Consider the following 23608-nt stretch of genomic DNA (forward strand, 5'->3'; position numbering starts at 1 on the left):
GCCAGGTCTCTTTTCCAGAGACCTGCATCTCTCAGACATAAGGAATGGTCAAACAGCTGGCTGCCTGTGCAGCCAGCTGAGCGGATCATTACAATAGCAAAAACTACCACCCAAAGAAAGCATAATTTGTGGCGAAAAAAACTATATATAGATAATTTCAGTGTGATAAGTAACAATAAAGTTATCACTGAATGAATGGGAGGAGCGCTGAAATGTGAAAGTTGTTTTGGTTTTTAAGGGAAAAAAAACTGTGATCCTGAAGTGGTTAAAAAACATTTTTCCTCTGCATTTTTAAAACTGACTTTCTCAAGAACTACAAGGTCTTTTTTGAAAAATTGTTTTGACTTGTTCCCATTATTCTTCCTAATATACTTAGCAATTTGGTGAAGATAGCCAGAACGGTTTGCCGGCGAACGGTTCCCAGTGAACTTCCGGTGGTTTGCGATCACGGAGAACCGCAAACTTTACCGGAAGTTTGGTTCGTCCACATAATGCACGATTAGGGTCAACTTTGACTCTCTACATCACAGTCAGCAGGCACATTGTAGCCAATCAGGCTACTCTCCCTCCTGGAGCCCCTTATAAAAGGCAGGCATCACCGGCCATTTTACTCACTCGTGTGCCTGCAGTAAATAGAGAAGGGACAGCTGCTGCTGCTGCAGACTCTCATAGGGAAAGTTTAGTTAGGCTCTTGTAGGCTTCTTAGCTTGCTCCTTGCTGATTCTTATTGTTCTCTGGTTGAACTCGATGGACGTATGTATTTTTTCAACCAAAATAACTATGTAACTATTGCTAAAATAGCACCCCACAACAGCTCTTTTAAAAGCTAATCTTGTTCTTGTGATTTTTTTTTTCTGTGTGCCCGACTGACACTTGTGTTGCATTGACAGCCTTGATAATTCATACTGTGTGTGTGCCGCTGCCAGGCCCAGCACATTCAGTGACTACATGTGTGTGTGACAGGTGCACATTGTAATACCCATCACTGCATATACCTACCTACCTGTTGTTCACAGTGCACCCACCTACCAACGTGAGTTGAGTGCACGCAGTATAACTGTGCCTGTATGCTACCTGACTGTAAGTGACAGGTGAACATTGTAATACTCATTACTGCATATGCCTACTACCTGTTGCTCACTTCAGTGCACCCACCTACCTACATGAGCGCACGCAATGTCACTGTGCCTGTCCGGTACCTGTCTGTGTGTGACAGGTGCACATTTGTAATACCCATCACTGCATATACCTACCTGTTGTGTTCAGTGCACCCACCTACCTACGTGAGTGCACGCAGTGTGATTTACCACTCCGTGCATACCTGTTAAGTGCACCTGTGTGACTGCACATTGTATTAGTCAAGTCAGTGCATACCTTTCACTTCATCCCCCCCAATATGGACAAAACAAAAGGCAGAGACAGGCCACCTGGCAGGTCTGTTCGAGGTCGCGCTCTTGTGGTGTTGTGCGGCCCTTGACCAAAGTACAGTGTTCAGAAGAAGGCACGTGCTATCAACCCCCAATATTGTCAGGACGTAGTTGACTATTTAACACAGAACACCTCATCTTTCTCAGCTTCCGCAAGGAAGCGTGACATAACTTCCTCCTCCTGCTCTGATTCTGGCACCCCACTTAACACTCAGTCGGCCGCCACCACCAAAGTGCCACCACCCCAGGGCTCAGAGGTGTGGAAATTTTTTTGTGTGTCTGCCTCAGATGAGAGCAATGCCATCTGTACTCTCTCCCACCGAAAATTGAGCCATGGAAAGACTAAGACCCACGTAGGGACAACTACCTTACGAAGGCACATGATTACAAAGCACAAACTGCAATGGGATGACTACCTGAGGAAAAGCAGCACACAAAAGCAAAGCCACACACTGCAGTGGAAGATACCAGGCTACATTTTTTTCTCAAAAGAGGCAAAACCTTAACTATACCGTGATGTTGAAAGGCAAGTGGCGACATCTCTGGCACACAGCGTTGGGTCAATGGTCCATCTTACTACGGATGCCTGGTCTGCAAAGCCTGGTTAGGTCTGCCCGAAGACTAAGTCAGCCCCCACGCACAGCATCCCTGCCTGCACGCCGTGTGACTGCCTGCCCCAACACTAAGTCGCTCCCCACACAGCATATCTGCCCGCAGGCTGATTGACTGCCTTCTCCTCCACCACCAACAGGGTCCAGGACTCCAGGTGGATTCATGAATTTTTAAGGCCGCTGCTAGCAGTGGCCGCTATAATAATTTTTCTGGTGCGTGTACATGCCTGCCTAATTTTTCTGCAACAACAAAACAAAAGGCATGTACATGTGCCCATTCCCCTTCGTGATCATTACCTTGCCACGGTGAAGGGGCTTGCGTATCACAATGAAGCAATGACCGCCGGCTATATGAGTGTCTCTGGGGGTGGGGTGGGGTGGGGGGGCACACCATAGATAAGGTCGTTGCTTCTTTATGGACAGACCAAATTTGATACATTTGTTACACAGTGAGTTTGGTGTGTCAGTGTGAAGAAGTACACTAATTACACTACTGTAACAATTGTGGAATTCTTTCCGTGGTCAGCGCACAGGACGCGTGCTGACACTGCGGAAATCCTCCACAAGCGTATAATCTGAGAGAACCCAGCAAAATGTGCAATGCACCTGTAGAGGGGAATTCCTGCTAGCAGATGGAGCCGTGGAGTGCAGAGGAACAGATCCTCTGCCCAGCCACAGATGCCAGATAGGAATTGTACAAAGGGTAGCAATGCAGGGCAAGATAGCCTTTAAAGAGAGAGAGTACAGCAACAGGGTGTATGTGTGTCCACTAATCTAGTCGCCATCCAGCGACGATGAACACACAACCGTGAAGATCAGGTGGGAAAGCAATCGCAAGAGATGGCGATTGCTAACAGCGACACAAGACTGAATAAGCACAGAAGAAATGTATGTATGTCCACCAATCTCGTCACTAACCTGCGACGGCGAACACACAACAGTGGAAACCAAGTGAGAGCGCAATCGCAAGAGATGCGATTGCCAATGAGAATGAGCACAGGGACAGAATGTATGTGTGTGCACCAATCTAGTCGCCAACCCGCGACGGTGAACACACAACAGCAGAAAAAAAGTAGGAACGCAATCGCGAGAGGCGATTGCCAGAAGTGACACAAGACTGAGCAAGACAGAGCATGAGAGTAGCAAAGGCACAGCAAACAACAATGAGAAGATACGGAAAATAACAAATGCTAGCTAAACACGAACACCGCACTCATTCGCAACAGCGAACGCTTTTACTGCGCGGTCTCCGCACGTTAAGCGCAACAGAGACAAGCACGCCACCCTAACAAACCAACGCCAAACAAACACAAAACAGAGAGCGCGAATGCTTGCTTAACGGTTACCCCACCGAGCCTACAGCAAGCATTCGTATCAGACAAGACAGAGAGAAGGAGTAGCCAGCAGCAACCGCAGCTCTGGCCTACACTCCCAGACAGAGTACAAAAGGAACCACCCAGTGGCGGACATACGGCCGTGCAGGCCGTGCCGCCGCACGAGGGCCCCTGAAGTTCCGCTGCTTCAGGGGCCCATTAAGTATTGCAGGGTTTTTTTTTTTATTTTACCTTTTATTTTAACCTGGGGGGCCCCGACTCCTGTCCTCCCCCCTCACATCGCCCCCCCCCTCCCCCTCATGCGATGCGGCGGGAGAGCAGAAAATACAGGAAGTCTCCGCCGGGGCTGCAGCAGACACTAGAGGCTGCTGCCGCTTGGTCTCCCGTGTCTCCAACTTTGTACACTGCTCGCTACTTCCTGGTTTAGTAGCGAGCAGTGTACAAAGTTGGAGACACGGGAGACCAAGCGGCAGCAGCCTCTAGTGTCTGCTGCAGCCCCGGCGGAGACTTCCTGGATTTTCTGCTCTCCCGCCCGCCGCCGCCGCCGCCGCCGCGCATACCGGGAGGGGGGCCCCGAGGTGAGTGAGGGAGGATAGGAGTCGGGCCCCCCACCCGGATAGCTACACACCCATCCACCCGGCTAACTACCCACCCGGATACCCGCACACTCACCCGGCTACCTACCCACCCGGATACCCACACACCCACCCGGCTACCTAACCACCCACCCAGCTACCTAACCACCCTGCCGGCTACCTACCCACCCGGCTACCTACCCACCCGGATACCCACACACCCACCCGGCTACCTACCCGGCTACCTAACCACCCACCCGGCTACCTACCCACCCGGCTACCTAACCACCCTGCCGGCTACCTACCCACCCACCCACCCGGCTACCTAACCACCCTGCCGGCTACCTACCCACCCACCCGGCTACCTACCCACCCGGATACCCACACACCCACCCGGCTACCTACCCGGCTACCTAACCACCCACCCGGCTACCTACCCACCCGGCTACCTACCCGGCTACCTAACCACCCTGCCGGCTACCTACCCACCCGGCTACCTACCCGGCTACCTAACCACCCTGCCGGCTACCTACCCACCCACCCGGCTACCTACCCACCCGGCTACCTAACCACCCACCCGGCTACCTACCCACCCGGCTACCTAACCACCCACCCGACTACCTACCCACCCGGCTACCCACCCACCCGGCTACCTAACCACCCACACATCTACGCACTCACCCGGCTACCTACCCACCCGGCTACCTAACCACCCACCCGTCTACCCACCCGGCTACCTACCCACCCAGCTACCTAACCACCCTGCCGGCTACCTACCCACCCACCCGGATACCTACCCACCCACCCGGCTACCTACCCACCCAGCTACCTACCCGGCTACCTAACCACCCACCCGGCTACCCACCCGGCTACCTAACCACCCACACATCTACCCACCCACCCGGCTACCTAACCACCCACCCGGCTACCTACCCACCCGGCTACCTAACCACCCACCCGTCTACCTACCCACCCAGCTACCTAACCACCCTGCCGGCTACCTACCCACCCGGCTACCTACCCACCCGGCTACCTACCTACCCACCCGGCTACCTACCCACCCGGCTACCTACCCACCTGGCTACCCACCCGGCTACCCAACCACTCACCCGGCTACCTAACCACCCACCTGGCTACCTACCCGGCTACCTAACCACCCACCCGGCTACCTACACACCCACCCGGCTACCTACCCACCCACCAGGCTACCTACCTACCTACCCACCCGGCTACCTACCAACCCACCAGGCTACCTACCTAAAGACCCACCAGGCTACCTACCCACCCACCCAGCTACCTAACCACACACCTACCCACCCACCAGGCTACCTACCCACCAGGCTACCCACCCACCCGGCTACCCAGCCACCCACCAGGCTACTTACCCACCCGGCTAAGGGCTGCCTACCTACCTACCCACCAGGCTACCTATCCACCCAACCACCCATGGGAGCTGCGCGCTGGATGGAGGCTGGGACAGGAGGTCTGCTGCTGCAGGTGAGTAAATGGTTTTTTTTATTATTTATTTTAGCAGGTGTATGTTCTGGGCAGGTCTGCCACATGATTGCGTGTATGTTCTGGGCAGGTCTGCCACATGATTGCATGTATGTTCTGGGCAAATTTGCTACATGATTGCATGTGTTTTCTGGGCATATCTGCCGACATGATTGCACGTATTTTCTGGGCATATCTGCCGACATGATTGCGCGTATTTTCTGGGCATATCTGCCGACATGATTGCGCGTATTTTCTGGGCATATCTGCCGACATGATTGCGCGTATTTTCTGGGCATATCTGCCGACATGATTGCGCGTATTTTCTGGGCATATCTGCCGACATGATTGCGCGTATTTTCTGGGCATATCTGCCGACATGATTGCGCGTATTTTCTGGGCATATCTGCCGACATGATTGCGCGTATTTTCTGGGCATATCTGCTCACATTATGTGTATTTTCTGGGGAAAGGGTCACCAAAACCTGGGCCCACTGTCTTTGCGTTGCACTTTTCAAGGGAACCTGAGGTGAGAATAATATTGAGGCTGCCATATTTCTCTCCTTTTAAGCAATACCAGTTGCCTGGTTGCCGTTCTGGTCCTCTGCCTCTTATTCTTTCAACCATAGACCCTGAACAAGCATGCAGCAGGTCAGGGGTTTCTGACAATATTGTCAGAACTGAGAAGATTAAGCTGCATGCTTGTTGCTGGTGTAATTCAGTTTATTACTGCAGCCAAATAGATCAGCAGGGCCGCCAGGCAACTAGTATTGTTTAAAAGGAAATAAATATGGCAGCCTCCATATCACTCTCACCCCGGGATCACTTTAAATTACAGTTAGCTCCGCCCTTATCCGGTCATTGCCACGCCCATTTTTTGCCGCGGCGCTACGCGCCGCAGGTTCTATCCACACCCATTTTTTGCTGCGGCGTGCTTCGCGCGTCGTAGGTTATAGCCACGCCCATTTTTTGGCGCGCAGGGGGCCCCACAATTGATATTTTGCACAGGGGCCCACTGCTGCCTGTGTCCGCCACTGGAACCACCGCTGCTACCGCTAGAGCGAGTGCGATCCAGACAGACAAATGAACAGAAACAGGAATAGGTCAGATAAGATCCACCACTCTTCCACCAGAGCGAGTGCGATCTAGGTTCAGGGACAGGACAGGAAGGATCCACTCAGGGGCGTAGCAATAGGGGGTGCAGCGGTAGCGACCGCATCGGGGCCCTTGGGCCAGAGGGGCCCCGAAGGGCCCTCCCTCAACTACAGTATTAGCTCTCTATTGGTCCTGTGCTCATAATAATCATTTCTATAGATACTTTGAATAGTGGCAATCATTAACAAGCTGTTCCCCATCCCCTTCTTGCTCCTCTGACACTGTAGTTACAATTGGCAGGTTTTGGTGCGCCGTATCAATTGTTATATATAGAGTGCTTGAGGGGCCCCATTGTAAGACTTGCATCGGGGCCCACAGCTCCTTAGCTACGCCACTGGATCCACTGCTCTTTCCGCCAGAGCGAGTGTGAACCAAGTAGGGAAAAAGAGTTAGCAGGATCCACTGCTCTTTCCGCCAGAGCAAGTGCGATCCAAGTACAGAAACAGAGCTTAGTAGGATCCACTGCTCTTTCCGCCAGAGCAAGTGTGTTCCAAGCACAGAAACAGGCTAGCAGGATCCACTGCTCTTTCCGCCAGAGCAAGTGTGATCCAAGTACAGAAACAAACGATTCACCATCGCCAACCGCTGGCGACCGTGTAATCGCAAGGACAAACAGAAGACAGAACAGGCAATACAATGATACAACCTGACTGTGCTATAGGGATGCCTAATGCAATCCCCAGGAATACTCTAAGATAATCTTTAGCAGACAATAGCAAGGCTGACACTCCAGGAGTGTTTCAACAGTAACAAACCATGACCAGCAAAGGATTGTGGGATCACATGGTATTTATGCTGCAAGCCTTCAAGGGAGGCGACTAGGCAATTTGCATAATCAGTATATGCAAATTCCTCAACAGAGCAGGTCTGAAGCTTGCAAAGCAAAGACAGGTCTCTTATCCAGAGACCTGCATCCCACAGACTTAATAATGGTCAAACAGCTGTCTGCCTGTGCAGCCAGCTGAGCGGATCATTACAACTACCTGATTGATGTATACACATGCAAGATGTTTTAAAGCACTTTAGGCCTGTCATTTAGCATTCAATGTGATGTCTGCCCTTAAAACGCTGCTTTGCGTCAAATCCAGATTTTTCCCGGGGACTTTTGGCGTCTATCCCACTCTGCCATGCCCTCTTCCAGGTGTTAGACCCCTTGAAACATCTTTTCCATCACTTTTGTGGCTAGCATACATTTTTGTCGTTTTCAAAGTTCGCCTCCCCATTGAAGTCTACTGCGGTTCGCGAAAGTTAGCGCAAATCAAACTTTCGCGGAAGGTTCGCGAACCACAAATCGGAGGTTCAGGCTATCTATCTATCTATCTATCTATCTATCTATCTATCTATCTATCTATATATATAGGGGCTTCGTTATTTACCACATTAAATTATGTGAAAATTACGCAACAATTATGAAATTATGGTTCCTGATCACATTTACAACTGAAATTATGCTTTTCCCTGAAATTTTGCTTTCTAATTTCACATAGTAATTACAAATTATGATGCAAAAAATATGATTATGCTAAATTTGTGCTCCTCATATGAAGCTCCTAGGTGAACTATTTCTATATTTATTGCTAAACGAATAAGGAAAATCTATGTATCCAAGAAGGCTCCCTACTGAACTTGCGCTCTATCCACTTTATGGGTGGTACCCAACAGAGTTTCTATGGATAATAGATATTTGCTGAGCAGCTAGCTGGTCCTCTTGTCCACCTTCTATTCTTGTATGCTGCTTACTTCGAATATGCAAAGTTTTGGCATATTATTTTTTAGACTTCCGCTGCGTTTATGTTTAAATGAACGCTTTTGGTAATTTTTTGTTTGTTTATCCCCTCGTTTCACCTCTTTCGGCTAGTTACATCTCAATAGTGCTGCCATAGAAAGTTCGAGAAAAAGAAAAATGGTACCAGATTCATTCTAGCTTTCCTTTTTCATAGATAGTTGCCATGGTGGCATGCAAGCCACCCATAGGTTCCACTTCAGGTTTATGGAGTGCAGCCATTACCCACTACTATTGCCGAAGAGATCATCTGAGAAAAGAGGCTCCTTTTGCCTGGCTGACCTTTAACATTGGCATTGTTTTTGGCTTGAGGAAGTTGGCTCAGACCCACGAAACACCTCATGGTTATATGAAGTCGTCATTGAGGTAAGCTGCCTCTCAGTTTTCATTTTAGTTATTTTGAACTTTGATTTATATATCTTTGGGTGTCTTACCCCCTTTCGTGCTTCCCACCCTCTTGGGAAGGGGTGTTATTGGTCTCGGATGATGTTGTCACACGTAGTATCAGTTAATTTTCTAAGACAGCGACCATATCCAGCACCTTCTGGACACCCAAGTGGACTAGGGTTTGTGCAACTCCACCCGCTACAAGTACAGGAAAGGTAAAGAGATGCCCAGGATGAATAAAACGTTGTTAAAAGCACAATAAAAATAAGAAAATATGAGGTTGCTTACCTCTCCAATGACACTAACAAGGATTTAATAACAAAGATTTTTATTTGCACAGGCAATGCATTTTGTGGGTCTCGCCCACTTCCTCAGGCCAGTAACAGTTAGAGATGGCCTGAACCTCCGTTTTTCGGTTCGCAAACCGGGTTTGCGAACTTCCGCGGAAGGTTCAGTTCGCGCGAACTTTTACGAACCGCAATAGACTTCAATGGGGAGCCGAACTTGGAAAACTAGAAACATTTATGCTGGTCAAAAAAGTGATGGAAAAGAGGTTTCAAGGGGTCTAACACCTGGACCCCCAGGTGGTGGAGTGGGATACATGCCAAAAGTCCCGGGGAAAAATCTGGATTTGAAGCAAAGCAGCGTTTTATGGGCAGAAATCACATTGAATGCTAAATTGCAGGCCTAAAGTGCTTTAAAACATCTTGCATGTGTATACATCAATCAGGTAGTGTAATTAGTGTACTGCTTCACACTGACACACCAAACTCACTGTGTAATGCACCGCAAAAAGCTGTTTGTGTAGTGACGGCCGTGCTGGACTACTGCGCACCACGGCGAGATTGCTCTTCCTCACTCAGTGATGTCTGGTTAGGTAATGTCTGACTGCCTTATCAAATTTCCATGGTTCTTTCGCTACCATTGTTAAAGCTTACATCTATTTTTTTTTCCATTACATTTTCTGCTTGCAGTTTAGTACCTGCAACAAGAATCTATTATGGAGGGCAAGTCTGCCATTGTGACCATGGGTGATGGCCGGGGAATCCTGGTTCTATTCCGGTCCGGAGTTAGAGCCTGAGAAACGGCTACCACCACACATCCACGGAAGGCAGCAGGCAGGCATGCACATCCCGAGGTAGTGACCAAAAATAACAATACAGGAGGAGGACTTTCGAGGCCCTGCTGTGTATGTGAAATTAACTTTAAATCCTTTAACGAGAATCTGTTATGGAGGGCAAGTCTGATGGTGCCTTCACTGAGATTCACCAGGTTGGTCTCCTCCTCAAGGAGGCGAAAATCTTTTATGGAGGGCAAGTCTGCCATTGTGAGTGACCACAGGTAATGGCCGGGGAATCCTGGTTCTATTCCATTCCAGAGTTGGAGCCTAAGAAACGGCTACGACCACACACATCCAAGGAAGGCAGCAGGCATGGCATGCATGTCCCGAGGTAGTGACCAAAAATAACAATACAGGAGGAGGACTTTCGAGGCCCTGCTGTATTTGAAATGAATTAACTTTAAATCCTTTAACGAGAATCTGTTATGGCGGAAAATGATGACACCTCTTGCCTTTCACGAGAATCTGTTCTGGAGGGCAAGTCTGCCATTGTGACCAGTGGGTAATGGCCGGGGAATCAGGGTTCGATTCCGGTCTGAAGAGGGAACCTGAGACCCATGCTGTATAAGTAATGTACCTGCCCTGTCTGTGCTTTGCAGACCAGGCATCTGTGGTCAGATGGACCCTTGACCCAGCGGAAGACAAAGGAATTCGAACGCATTTTCCAAGAATGTGTTATGGAGGGCAAGTCTGCCATTCATTCAACTTTGCAAAACTTTTGATGGTACTTTCTCAATACCATGGTGACTGACCAGGGGTAATGTCCGGGGAATCCTGGTTCGATTCCGGTCTGGAGTGGGAGCCTAAGAAACGGCTACCACCACCACACATCCAAGGAAGGCAGCAGGCACGCTGTGGGCAAAGGAGCAGGAACGGCTACCACCACACATCCAAGGAAGGCAGCAGGCATAGCATGCACGTCCCGAGGTAGTGACCAAAAATAACAATACAGGAGGACTTTCGAGGGCTTGCTGTATTTGAAATGAATTAACTTTAAATCCTTTAACAAGAATCTGTTATGGCAGACAATGATGACACCACAGCTAGGTATATGCAGTGATGAGGTGGGTTCAATGAACACAAAAGGTAGGTAAGTATATGCAGTGATAAGGTGGGTTCACTCGACACAACAGCTAGGTATATGCAGTGATGAGGTGGGTTCACTGAACAAAACAGCTAGGTATACGCAGTGATGAGGTGGGTTCACTCAACACAAAAGTTAGGTAAGTATATGCAGTGATGAGGTGGGTTCACTGAACACAACAGCTAGGTACATGCTGTGATGAGGTGAGTTCACTCAACAAAACAGCTAGGTATATGCAGTGATGATGGGGGTTCACTCAACACAAAAGGTAGGTAAGTATACGCAGTGATGATGTGGGTTCACTCAACACAAAAGGTAGGTAAGTATACGCAGTGATGAGGTGGGTTCACTGAACACAACAGCTAGGTAAGTATATGCAGTGATGAGGTGTGTTCACTGAACACAACAGCTAGGTATATGCTGTGATGAGGTGGGTTTACTCAACACCAAAGGTAGGTATATGCAGTGATGAGGTGGGTTATGGCAGACAATGATGACACCACAGCTAGGTATATGCAGTGATGAGGTGGGTTCAATGAACACAAAAGGTAGGTAAGTATATGCAGTGATAAGGTGGGTTCACTCGACACAACAGCTAGGTATATGCAGTGATGAGGTGGGTTCACTGAACAAAACAGCTAGGTATATGCAGTGATGAGGTGGGTTCACTCAACACAAAAGTTAGGTAAGTATATGCAGTGATGAGGTGGGTTCACTAAACACAACAGCTAGGTATATGCTGTGATGAGGTGGGTTCACTCAACAAAACAGCTAGGTATATGCAGTGATGATGTGGGTTCACTCAACACAAAAGGTAGGTAAGTATACGCAGTGATGATGTGGGTTCACTCAACACAAAAGGTAGGTAAGTATACGCAGTGATGAGGTGGGTTCACTGAACACAACAGCTAGGTAAGTATATGCAGTGATGAGGTGTGTTCACTGAACACAACAGCTAGGCATATGCTGTGATGAGGTGGGTTTACTCAACACCAAAGGTAGGTATATGCAGTGATGAGGTGGGTTCACTGAACACAACAGCTAGGTATATGCAGTGATGAGGTGGGTTCACTGAACACAACAGGTAGGTATATGCAGTGATGAGGTGGGTTTACTGAACACAACAGCTAGGTATATGCAGTAATGAGGTGGGTTCACTGAACACAACAGGTAGGTATATGCAGTAATGAGGTGGGTTTACTGAACACAACAGCTAGGTATATGCATTGATGAAGTGTGTTCACTGAACACAGCAGCTAGGTATATGCTGTGATGAGGTGGGTTCACTGAACACAACAGCTAGGTATATGCTGTGATATGGTGGGTTTACTGAACACAACAGCTAGGTATATGCAGTGATGAGGTGGGTTCACTCAACACAACAGCTAGGTATATGCAGTGATGAGGTGGGTTCACTCAACACAAAAGGTAGGTATATGCAGTGATGAGGTGGGTTCACTCAACACAACAGCTTGGTATATGCAGTAATGAGTATTACAATGTGCAGCTGCCTATCACACACACAGGTAGTCACTGAATGTGCTGGGCCTGGCAGTGGCACACACACACAGTATGAATTACAAAAGCTGTCTATGCAACACAAGTGCAGTAATGGGTATTACAATATGCAGCTGCCTATCACACACACAGGTAGTCACTGAAGTATAAATTGATGGAGAGGAAACCATGCACAGGAGGCTGAATGAATCACTGAGGGAGTGCAAAAGGCCAAGCAGTATAATTGTCGATCCAGTATGCAGAAAAAGGGGCCTCGCACATCCCTTGATAAAACTTCGCTTGTATTAGAACAAGTTTAAAGGTATAAATTACACGTCCCATACAATGCTGAGAGAGGTACAGGCTGGTGGGGAGGTCGACAGCCGTTTCGCGCCGTTACATGCTGTGGCGCATCATCAGGACGACAGGCCCCTTTTTCTGCACACTGGATCTACAGGTAGTCACTGAATGTGCTGGGCCGGGCAGTGGCACACACACAGTATGAATTACAAAAGCTGTCTATGCAACATAAGTGATAGTTAGATCAGTGGGACACACAGCAAAAAAAAAATAGATCATAAGAAGAAGATTAGCTCTCAAAAGAGCTGTTGTGGGGTGCTATTATAGCAATAAGAATCAGCCAGGAGCAAGCTAACAAGCCAAGAGCCTAACTGATCTTTCCCTATGGGAGACAGTCTGCAGCAGCTTGCCCTTCTCTAATTACTGCAGGCAGACGAGTGAGTGTAATGGCCGGCGCTCCCTGCCTTATATACGGGGGGAGTGGCTCCAGGAGTGAGAGTAGCCTGATTGGCTACAATGTGCCTGCTGACTGTGATGTAGAAGGTCAAAGTTGACCCTAATGGAGCATTATGGGGGCGAACCGAACTTCTGGGAAAGTTCGCCTTCGCCGGAGAAGGCGAACCACCCAAAGTTCACCTGGAACCGTTCGCCGACGAACCGTTGGGCCATCTCTAGTAACAGTGCCACTTCAAACAAGCCAGATAGCCAGGGACTGTTACTGGCCTGAGGAAGTGGTCAAGACCCAGGAAATGTGTTGCCTGTGCAAATAAAAATCTTCATGTTATTAAATCCTCGTTAGTGTCAATGGAGAGGTAAGCCGCCTCTTTAAAGAAGTTTTAATCATCCTGGGCGCCTCTTCACCTTTGCTGTGGTAAATTTAACCTTCCCCTGCGTTTTCTCGAGGGGATGGTTTGTATGTTTTAGTATGCAGTGGCTTAGCCTCCTGCAGATCTAATATACAATTTTTAAAGAGTGTGACCATATCCCATCCGGTCATCACTGGATTGCGTAAGTGGAGAGGGGCTGATTCTCTCCACCTGCCTCAAGTGGTTGGTTGCCCCTTATTGGAACCTACCTTTGTGAGTATATTTCTTGTTGTTGACCCATTCATTTCAGAAAATAGTGACATATTGTGCTATTGGGTTCACGTTGTCTCTGTGTTTTTTCCTAAGGTGATCCTTCACCTCAATCCCCACTTAGCACCTGATTCTAGTGGTTGGTTGCCCCTCCTGCAACCAGAGCCGGGACAAGACCCTCCAGCACCCAAGGCTGAGACACCAAAGTGCGCCCCTCCATCCCTCCCACCCCAGCTGTCACACACTGATTGCTATTAGACTAAGAGGCTCCCCCGGGCCTCCTACCGCCAACACCTTAATCTCTAGATATCTGGCTTGCAGTCACTGCCATGTATCCCCTTTTCTTATTTCTATCTGCTTCAAGCACAATAGGTGAATGATAGCTAAGTGAGTTGTGCACCCCCTTCTACACTGCACCCTGAAGCTGGAGCCTCTTTAGCCTCTGCCTCGGCCCCGCCTGCAACCTACCTTTGTAAGCATGACTTTTCTTGCTTCATGTTTTCCTATGTGGTGACATATTGCACTATTTGGGCTCCCTTTGTCTTTGTGTTTGTTTTTAAAGGTGCACAGCCATCCTACCTAAATCTGAGAAAAGGAAGTTACAGTGAGTCTAATACAATTCTCCTGTTCTTGTATAGCTCCAGAAGCCTACACTGCTCCAAGCAAAGCTTCTACCCCACTTGTGCCTTCTCTTTACCTCCAGGAATCTCCCTTCGCCTGGAGTAGCCCACCACATCCTGTGTCCTCTGCTTAGCTCCAGAACCCTCCTCTACTCCAACATGACTCCTCCCCCACTTGTGTTTTCTGTTTACCTCCAGGACTCCCCCTTCCCTGGTATAGCCCACTGCATCTCGCCTGTTCTGCTTACCTCCAGAAGCATCCTCTGCTCAGGTGTGACCCTTTTTAGTGCCTCTACCACCAGCCAGGAACACTTGCTCTCCTCAATATCATTTCCCATCTCACCCATCGCAGCAGGATCCCCATAACAATCCCGATAATCATCCTGTAGAGAGAAAAGCAGCACAATGTTCAGCAAGTACAGTGGGTATAAAAAGCGTATGTACTTCTGTGATAATACTAGGTTTTTGTTGTGTAGAAAATAAAGACCACTAGTGATCAGCAGAAATTTGGCATAGCCGTAATTTTGCATCGTAATTTGCAATTACGATACAAAATTTCATGAAAATTCGTAATATATGTTGCATGTAAACGTATTTAATCAATAATTTTGCTTAATTTCATGTCATTTTGTGACGACTTTAAATAGCAAAGGCCCCACACATGCTATCATCACCAAAATTGCTACCTGTGTTTAGGGAAACACTGGGAACAAGTCAAAAACATTTTTTTTTAATGTTGTAGTGTTAGAATTTCTCCTGTAGCATGTCCTGCTGGCTTGCTGCAGTTGAATTGCGGCCAGGCAGCTCTGAATTCCTCACATGCATTTTACTGCATAATATTGCATGCATTTGTAATGAGAGTTCTTTCCATCTGTAGTCAGCCTGTAGTTATCAATCAGACTATCAAAGCAGCAAAGAGGTGGGCACCACTCCAAACATGGACTTGCAGCAGCCATGATGGCTGCTGCAATTTGAAAAAGGGCTATGCCCGAAACAACGTTTGTCATTGTTTAAGCCACAATGGTGATGCAATAAAATAACTTTTCTTCATGTTTGGAGTGGTGCCGACCTCTTTGCTGCTTTGATGTTCTGAGCACCTCGGTGGACGCAGAGGTGTAGGTCGAGGCACACTCAACTTTGATTAGTGGAGCTCCTCCTGACTACAGAGTGTGCAATGTTATCAATCAGACTAGCACAAGATTGAGTGATTGCCATTCAGCTGTGTGGACATTTGCATGTCTGCTCATATTGGGTGATGTTCATAGAAAAGTCTCCTCCTCCTCTCACACTTGGCCCATCATAGCATTCAGCTCTGTCTTAGCTGGGTCCTTCGTGTGAAGTGTGAATTGTATTGCTTTACCTTGCCTTGCTCAGTTGGATGTTTGCTGTACCCGTGGGGGTACAGTGAAGTCCTTCCAGTCCTGATAGCTTGGACACTGTCATCACCACGTTGATGACTGGTATTGTTCTTACTAGTTCGGTTCCCGTGTACGTAACTATAGCTGTGGTTGCTATTAGTTACTCTCCTTCCTGTTTAACCAGTCTGTGCTTATGTGGATGCTTGCTATCTCTGGGGCAGCAATTAGATTGGCAAGCATTCCTTCAATCTGTTCCTGTGCATGTAACTATAGCTGTGGTTGCTATTAGTTATGCTCCTTCCTGTTTGCCTTGTTTTATACCTTGCACGCTGAAGTCCTGCGGCGTAACCGTAGTCGGGTAGGCGCACTGGCCTCCTGTTCACAAGGGGGCTTGGCGTATATGTGAAGAGTGTGGTATTAGATTGGGGCAGGGCTGCCATCAGAAATTTTGGGGCCCCTCGCACATCATCAGGCCTGCCCCCTCCTCCCCAGGTCCACCCACTGGTTGCTGTGTCCGCCCACTAGCCACCCTACACCTGTGTCTGTGCGCGAAGTGCGCTGCGGCAAAAAATGTGCATGGTTCCGACACTGAAGATAGCGGCATGCACAGCGTGATGCGGCAAAAAGTGGGCGTGACCATGACATGTTGTAGGTGAAGCCAAATACTAGCAAAATACAGGTAGTCCCCAGTTAACAAATGAGATAGGAACTTGTAGGTCAGTTCTTATCCTTAATCCGTTCTCTTTTGTCCCCCTCTTTTCTTCCTGTGCCTCTTTTGTCCCCCTCTGTCTCACCTCAGTTTGTGCCTCTTTTGTGTCCCTCTGTGTGACCGCATGTTCCCATCTCATCTCTTTTCTCCCTGTGCCTCTTTTGTCCGCTTCTGTTCCCCCTGTGCCTCTTTTATCCTCCTGTGTTACCTCTTGTCCCCCTGCCCAAGCCAAGTATAGCTGCCCCCAGTAAAGGTATCCAGGAAGGGTTCCCCCCAGTATAGGTAGCCTGGTGTAGCTGGTGCCCCAGTATAGGTAGCCTGGTATAGCTGGTGCCCCAGTATAGGCCAGCAAGATAATGGGGCCCCAGTATAGGTATTCAACTATAGTTGGTGCCCCAGTATAGGTAGCCTGGTATAGTTGCCCCCAGTATAGGTAGCCTGGTATGGGTGGTTCCCAGTATAGGTAGCAAGGCATAGGTGGTTCCAGCCCCAGTATAGGAAGCCAGGTATAAGTGGTAGGCCAGTATAGGTAGCCTGTAGCCATATATAGGTGTTGCCCATGTATAGAAAGTCTGCTGTAAACGGGCTCACTCATCTGTTCCCCACGTTCAAGCGCTGATGTCACTCTTCTCTCAGTGCTGGAATGCGGTGTGCTGGTTAGTGAGCCACAGGCCCGCAGCCAGCACATGTGGCCCTTCTAGCGCTTTGGGAGGGGGGGAGGGCAGGGCAGCTAGAAGCCCTGGGCCCCTCACTGCAGTGTCAGTTGTATTCCCCTGATAGCTGCCCTGGATTGGGGTATAGAGGCTGAAGGAAAATGAGAGATCTGCCAGTCCTTATATGTAGTTTTTGAGAAAATCAATTTTAAAAATGCAAAGGAAACATGATTTTTAAACGTTAATTTTTCTGAGTTTAAAAAATATTTTTCCTTGCATTTGCATTCTTTTTTTGACTTGTTCCCAGTATTTTACTTAACCTATGTAGTCATTTTGATGTCAATAGCATGTAGCAATAGCACTTTGCTATTCACTGGCAAAGTCGGGACAAAATTATGTGAAAATTACAAATGTGTACAGTGGTGTGAAAAACTATTTGCCCCCTTCCTGATTTCTTATTCTTTTGCATGTTTGTCACACTTAAATGTTTCTGCTCATCAAAAACCGTTAACTATTAGTCAAAGATAACATAATTGAACACAAAATGCAGTTTTAAATGATGGTTTTTATTATTTAGCAAGAAAAAAACTCAAAACCTATATGGAGCTGTGTGAAAAAGAAATTGCCCCCTGAACCTAATAAGTGGTTGGGCCACCCTTAGCAGCAATAACTGCAATCACGCGTTTGCGATAACTTGCAACGAGTCTTTTACAGCGCTCTGGAGGAATTTTGGCCCACTCATCTTTGCAGAATTGTTGTAATTCAGCTTTATTTGAGGGTTTTCTAGCATGAACCACCTTTTTAAGGTCATGCCACAACATCTCAATAGGATTCAGGTCAGGACTTTGACTAGGCCACTCCAAAGTCTTCATTTTGTTTTTCTTCAGCCATTCAGAGGTGGATTTGCTGGTTTGTTTTGGGTCATTGTCCTGCTGCAGCACCCAAGATCGCTTCAGCTTGAATTGACGAACAGATGGCCGGACATTCTCCTTCAGGATTTTTTGGTAGACAGTAGAATTCATGGTTCCATCTATCACAGCAAGTCTTCCAGGTCCTGAAGCAGCAAAACAACCCCAGACCATCACACTACCACCACCATATTTTACTCTTGGTATGATGTTCTTTTGCTGAAATGCTGTGTTACTTCTACAGCAGATGTAACGGGACACGCACCTTCCAAAAAGTTAAACTTTTGTCTCGTCGGTCCACAAGGTATTTTCCCAAAAGTCTTGGCAATCATTGAGATGTTTTTTTAGCAAAATTGAGACAAGCCTTAATGTTCTTTTTGCTTAAAAGTGGTTTGCGCCTTGGATATCTGCCATGCAGGCCGTTTTTGCCCAGTCTCTTTCTTATGGTGGAGTCATGAACATTGACCTTAATTGAGGCAAGTGAGGCCTGCAGTTCTTTAGATGTTGTCCTGGGGTCTTTTGTGGCCTCTCGGATGAGTTTTCTCTGCGCTCTTGGGGTAATATTGGTCGGCCGGCCACTACTGGGAAGGTTCATCACTGTTCCATGTTTTTGCCATTTGTGGATAATGGCTCTCACTGTGGTTCGCTGGAGTCCCAACCCTTTAGAAATGGCTTTATAAGCTTTACCAGACTGATAGATCTCAATTACAGTACTTTTGTTCTCATTTGTTCCTGAATTTCTTGGGATCTTGGCATGATGTCTAGCTTTTGAGGTGCTTTTGGTCTACTTCTGTGTGTCAGCTCCTATTTAAGTGATTTCTTGATTGAAACAGGTGTGGCAGCAATCAGGCCTGGGGGTGACTACAGAAATTGAACTCAGGTGTGATAAACCACAGTTAAGTTATTTTTTAACAAGGGGGGCAATAACTTTTTCACACATGGCCATGTAGATTTGCAGTTTTTTTCCTCACTAAATAATAAAAACCATCATTTAAAACTGCATTTTGTGTTCAATTATGTTATCGTTGACTAATAGTTAATGGTTTTTGATGAGCAGAAACATTTAAGTGTGACAAACATGCAAAAGAATAAGAAATCAGGAAGGGGGCAAATAGTTTTTCACACCACTGTATACTGTATATAATCCGATGAATTTACAAATCATAGATATGTATAGGCGTAATTGCAAAGATGTACACAAAATTTTGTGCAATCGTAATTAGCTGATTATGATCATTACTAGAGACCACAATATACAATTTTAAAACTTTAATATGACATATTAAAAAGAAACGTATAAGAAAAAAAATATATAAACTGATCAGGGAAAGCAGAGGAGTAGGAGACTAGTGAGAGAGGTGCTGCCAAGGCTTTTGCTTTTGGATGGGGTGGGGGGAGGGGGAGTACTGGAACTGACAGTTTTGTTTTCCTTTCTGGGTCTCCATTGCAGAGCTTTCCTTCATGATGATGTCTCTCTCCAATGACTGCACAGATAGTTAACACATTTTATACATAGTTAGGTTAAAAAGGAACGCTAGTGAAAATAACACAATGAATGAAGCAGTTTATATTTTACAATATTTATTTATAAATCACTTACTGTCAGGCTTGTCTGGTTTTTACTACTTCTAGCACCTTCTATGCATAGCACAGTTCAAAACTTCACTAAATGAAACATCACGAGAAGTTTGCTGATCACAAAATTTGTATTCAATAAGCACGCACAATGCATTGCTATACCCTCAAACCTCCCGTGAAATTGCACATACCCCAATTATTGAACACCCCCCTTTACCCCAAACCCCAGTCAGGAATGTTGTTTGCCTGCAGGACTTATTTGCGTATACCAGCGCTGGTTTTTAGATCTCCTTTGGCCATATTTTAATTGCATAGGATGAAAGTGAACCGTTTTCTAAACGAATAGTCCTGCAGTGAAATTCCCATCTGGATTGGCAGTGTGAGGGGGTTAAACAGTCCCTTTAAAACAATTCCAGTACCTTAAAAACTTGCTGATGCAGGGATGAAGCCACCATTTGCCCGCGGACTTTACCCAAAGGCTTTTTATCTTACCGCTCTTGGGTCTTCAGGGAGCGAGGACTGAGCGCACGGGCGTCCCCGCCTGCTCCTTTCCGCCCTACCAGCTCCCTCATCACCAACCGTCTTTCTTCCTGAGGACTGATGTATGGAGATTTTGCCGCGGATTTTCGTCTGTTCAACGCGGGTCTGCTGTGACCTTTCCCCTGCTGAGGCAAGTAAGGTAGCCGGCTGTGCCCAAAACTTCTGCCGACGCGTTTCACTCGCTCCTTGCGAGTTTTTTCAAGGCATTAGGCATCATTCGAGTGCGAACGCCCTCTTGAGGCTGAATAAATAGGCCTTTAGTTCATGCATATTCATATTTCTTTGTGCATTCGCTTGAGCACCATCTTGTGGCTATTTGCCTAACTTATTGCCATCTTTGTTTTCCTCTCACCACTGAGAGTTTATCCATTATCTTGCGCTACTTTAGCGTATTATTAAATTTAATATTATTAGTTATTTAGCCCAGAATGTCTGAATCATGCATTTCATTATTTTGGCCCCTCTATGTTCCCTCTTTCAACCATTTTATGGGACAATACAAATGCCTCTAACGAGAGGGGACCCAGGAGACACCCACATTTTGTACTAGCCCCCCCAAAAAACTCGACCCAAGGAACCCCATCATGATATCACTAAATTCCAAAGGAGAACATGGCGGAAAGAGACCTGGGCTACACACATATTTTTCACAGAAATACTTTCAAATTGAGGTCAACATTAATTCCATGTGGTGCTACAGTGTTGCATTTATAAATCCACATGGACTCCTTTTGGAGCAATATTTTATCAAAATCGCCTCTTCTAGGACTTATTTTTAGATTATATATCCCTTGAAATCTTAAATTTTTACAGTTACCCCCCTGGCATTCATTAAAGTGTACTGCTACTGCACTTTCCACCTTTTTGTTTTTGATATTATTTAAATGTTCACCTATGCGTGTACCCAAATCTCTTCCCGTCTTACCTACATATATTTTCCCACATGGGCATAATATTTGATAAACAACCTTTGTGGTAGCACAAGTTATATAATCTCGAATCTTGAATTCCATATTTCCTGAGCTGTCAAAAAAGGTATCTCCCTCCTTCACATATCTACAGTGCGAACAATTCTGACACTTATACATGCCTTTTCTCTTAATGACCGTTGAATTGCTCTTTTGCTTTTTATTGTATTCGCTTGACACTAACATGTCTTTTAAATTACTGCTTCTTTTAGCTGTTACATGGGGTCTTTCCCCTACTATAGACAGGATTTCCCTGTCCAGAGTGAGTACTCCCCAATTTTTTTCCAAAATTCTCTGCAATTCAGGCCAATGGCTTCCATATCTGGTCACTAAACGTGTCACCTCACTCCCTTGGTTCTTTTTCTCTTTAGTAGTTAGTAATGTACTCCTATCTGTTTTTAACCCTCTAATATAAGCCTTGCTAATCATTCTAGAGGAGTACCCTCTTTCCTTTAATCGAGCTCTCAATTTCTTTGACTCTTCTTTGTATAAATCAATTGTGGCACAGTTGCGTCGGGTTCTAAGAAATTCCCCAATGGGTACTGCTCTTATCTGACAGTTCATATGTTGACTTTCAGCATGTAACAGGGTATTTCCTGAGCTTGGCTTTCTATATGTACTTGTTACCAGATGATTTTCCTGTCTTTGTAATTTTAAATCCAAAAAAGTAACTTCTCTTTTATCATAACTATAGGTTACATAAATATTCCTTTTATTTCTATTCAACTGTTCAACAAAAAGCTGTAGGCTTGTTTCATCTCCCTTCCAAACCACTAATATGTCATCTATAAAGCGCAGCCAGAGGGCGACATGCTCCCCGAACCCACGCGCGCAATACACCTCCTCCAGCTCCCATTTTCCAAGGTGCAAGCACGCGTAGGCCGGGGAGCACGCCGCCCCCATGGCCACGCCCCTCAACTGCTGGTAGTACCGGCCATCAAATTCAAAAAAGTTTTTCATCAACACCAATTTCATTAAATCAAGGACATATTCATTGTGTGCCTCCTCATCTCTTCCATAAAACTTTTCCAAGAAAAAATACAATGCATCCAACCCTATATCATGTGGGATTGAAGTAAACAAAGATTCAACATCTAGAGTAACTAAAATGCATTCTTCAGGCAAATTCACATTATCGATTTTCTTTAGTACATCCATTGTGTCCCGCACGTAGGAGGGTAGAGACATCACTATCGGTTTAATTTTCTCATCCACAAATTGTGCTATCCTCTCAATTGGACCTCCATTAGCTGAAATAATTGGCCTCCCAGGGGGGTTATTTATATTTTTATGAGTATGCTGAAAGTCAACATATGAACTGTCAGATAAGAGCAGTACCCATTGGGGAATTTCTTAGAACCCGACGCAACTGTGCCACAATTGATTTATACAAAGAAGAGTCAAAGAAATTGAGAGCTCGATTAAAGGAAAGAGGGTACTCCTCTAGAATGATTAGCAAGGCTTATATTAGAGGGTTAAAAACAGATAGGAGTACATTACTAACTACTAAAGAGAAAAAGAACCAAGGGAGTGAGGTGACACGTTTAGTGACCAGATATGGAAGCCATTGGCCTGAATTGCAGAGAATTTTGGAAAAAAATTGGGGAGTACTCACTCTGGACAGGGAAATCCTGTCTATAGTAGGGGAAAGACCCCATGCAACAGCTAAAAGAAGCAGTAATTTAAAAGACATGTTAGTGTCAAGCGAGTACAATAAAAAGCAAAAGAGCAATTCAACGGTCATTAAGAGAAAAGGCATGTATAAGTGTCAGAATTGTTCGCACTGTAGATATGTGAAGGAGGGAGATACCTTTTTTGACAGCTCAGGAAATATGGAATTCAAGATTCGAGATTATATAACTTGTGCTACCACAAAGGTTGTTTATCAAATATTATGCCCATGTGGGAAAATATATGTAGGTAAGACGGGAAGAGATTTGGGTACACGCATAGGTGAACATTTAAATAATATCAAAAACAAAAAGGTGGAAAGTGCAGTAGCAGTACACTTTAATGAATGCCAGGGGGGTAACTGTAAAAATTTAAGATTTTAAGGGATATATAATCTAAAAATAAGTCCTAGAAGAGGCGATTTTGATAAAATATTGCTCCAAAAGGAGTCCATGTGGATTTATAAATGCAACACTGTAGCACCACATGGAATTAATGTTGACCTCAATTTAAAAGTATTTCTGTGAAAAATATGTGTGTAGCCCAGGTCTCTTTCCGCCATGTTCTCCTTTGGAATTTAGTGATATCATGATGGGGTTCCTTGGGTCGAGTTTTTTGGGGGGGCTAGTACAAAATGTGGGTGTCTCCTGGGTCCCCTCTCGTTAGAGGCATTTGTATTGTCCCATAAAATGGTTGAAAGAGGGAACATAGAGGGGCCAAAATAATGAAATGCATGATTCAGACATTCTGGGCTAAATAA

At 46.3% G+C, this 23608-nt stretch overlaps 1 protein-coding gene across 5 annotated transcripts in view; it reads right to left on the reverse strand.

Moving 5' to 3' along the window:
• Positions 1–23608, reverse strand: part of LOC137532271 (farnesyl pyrophosphate synthase-like) — a 209548-nt gene that overhangs the window by 41735 nt on the left and 144205 nt on the right. For all 5 annotated transcript variants that reach the window (XM_068252601.1, XM_068252600.1, XM_068252604.1 and 2 more), the window contains one exon: positions 14712–14846. In XM_068252601.1, coding sequence (XP_068108702.1) covers positions 14712–14846 — 135 coding nt within the window. The remainder of the gene's footprint in view (positions 1–14711; positions 14847–23608) is intronic.

The sequence above is a fragment of the Hyperolius riggenbachi genome, chromosome 9 (assembly GCF_040937935.1).
Source record: "Hyperolius riggenbachi isolate aHypRig1 chromosome 9, aHypRig1.pri, whole genome shotgun sequence".
Lineage (NCBI taxonomy): Eukaryota > Metazoa > Chordata > Amphibia > Anura > Hyperoliidae > Hyperolius > Hyperolius riggenbachi.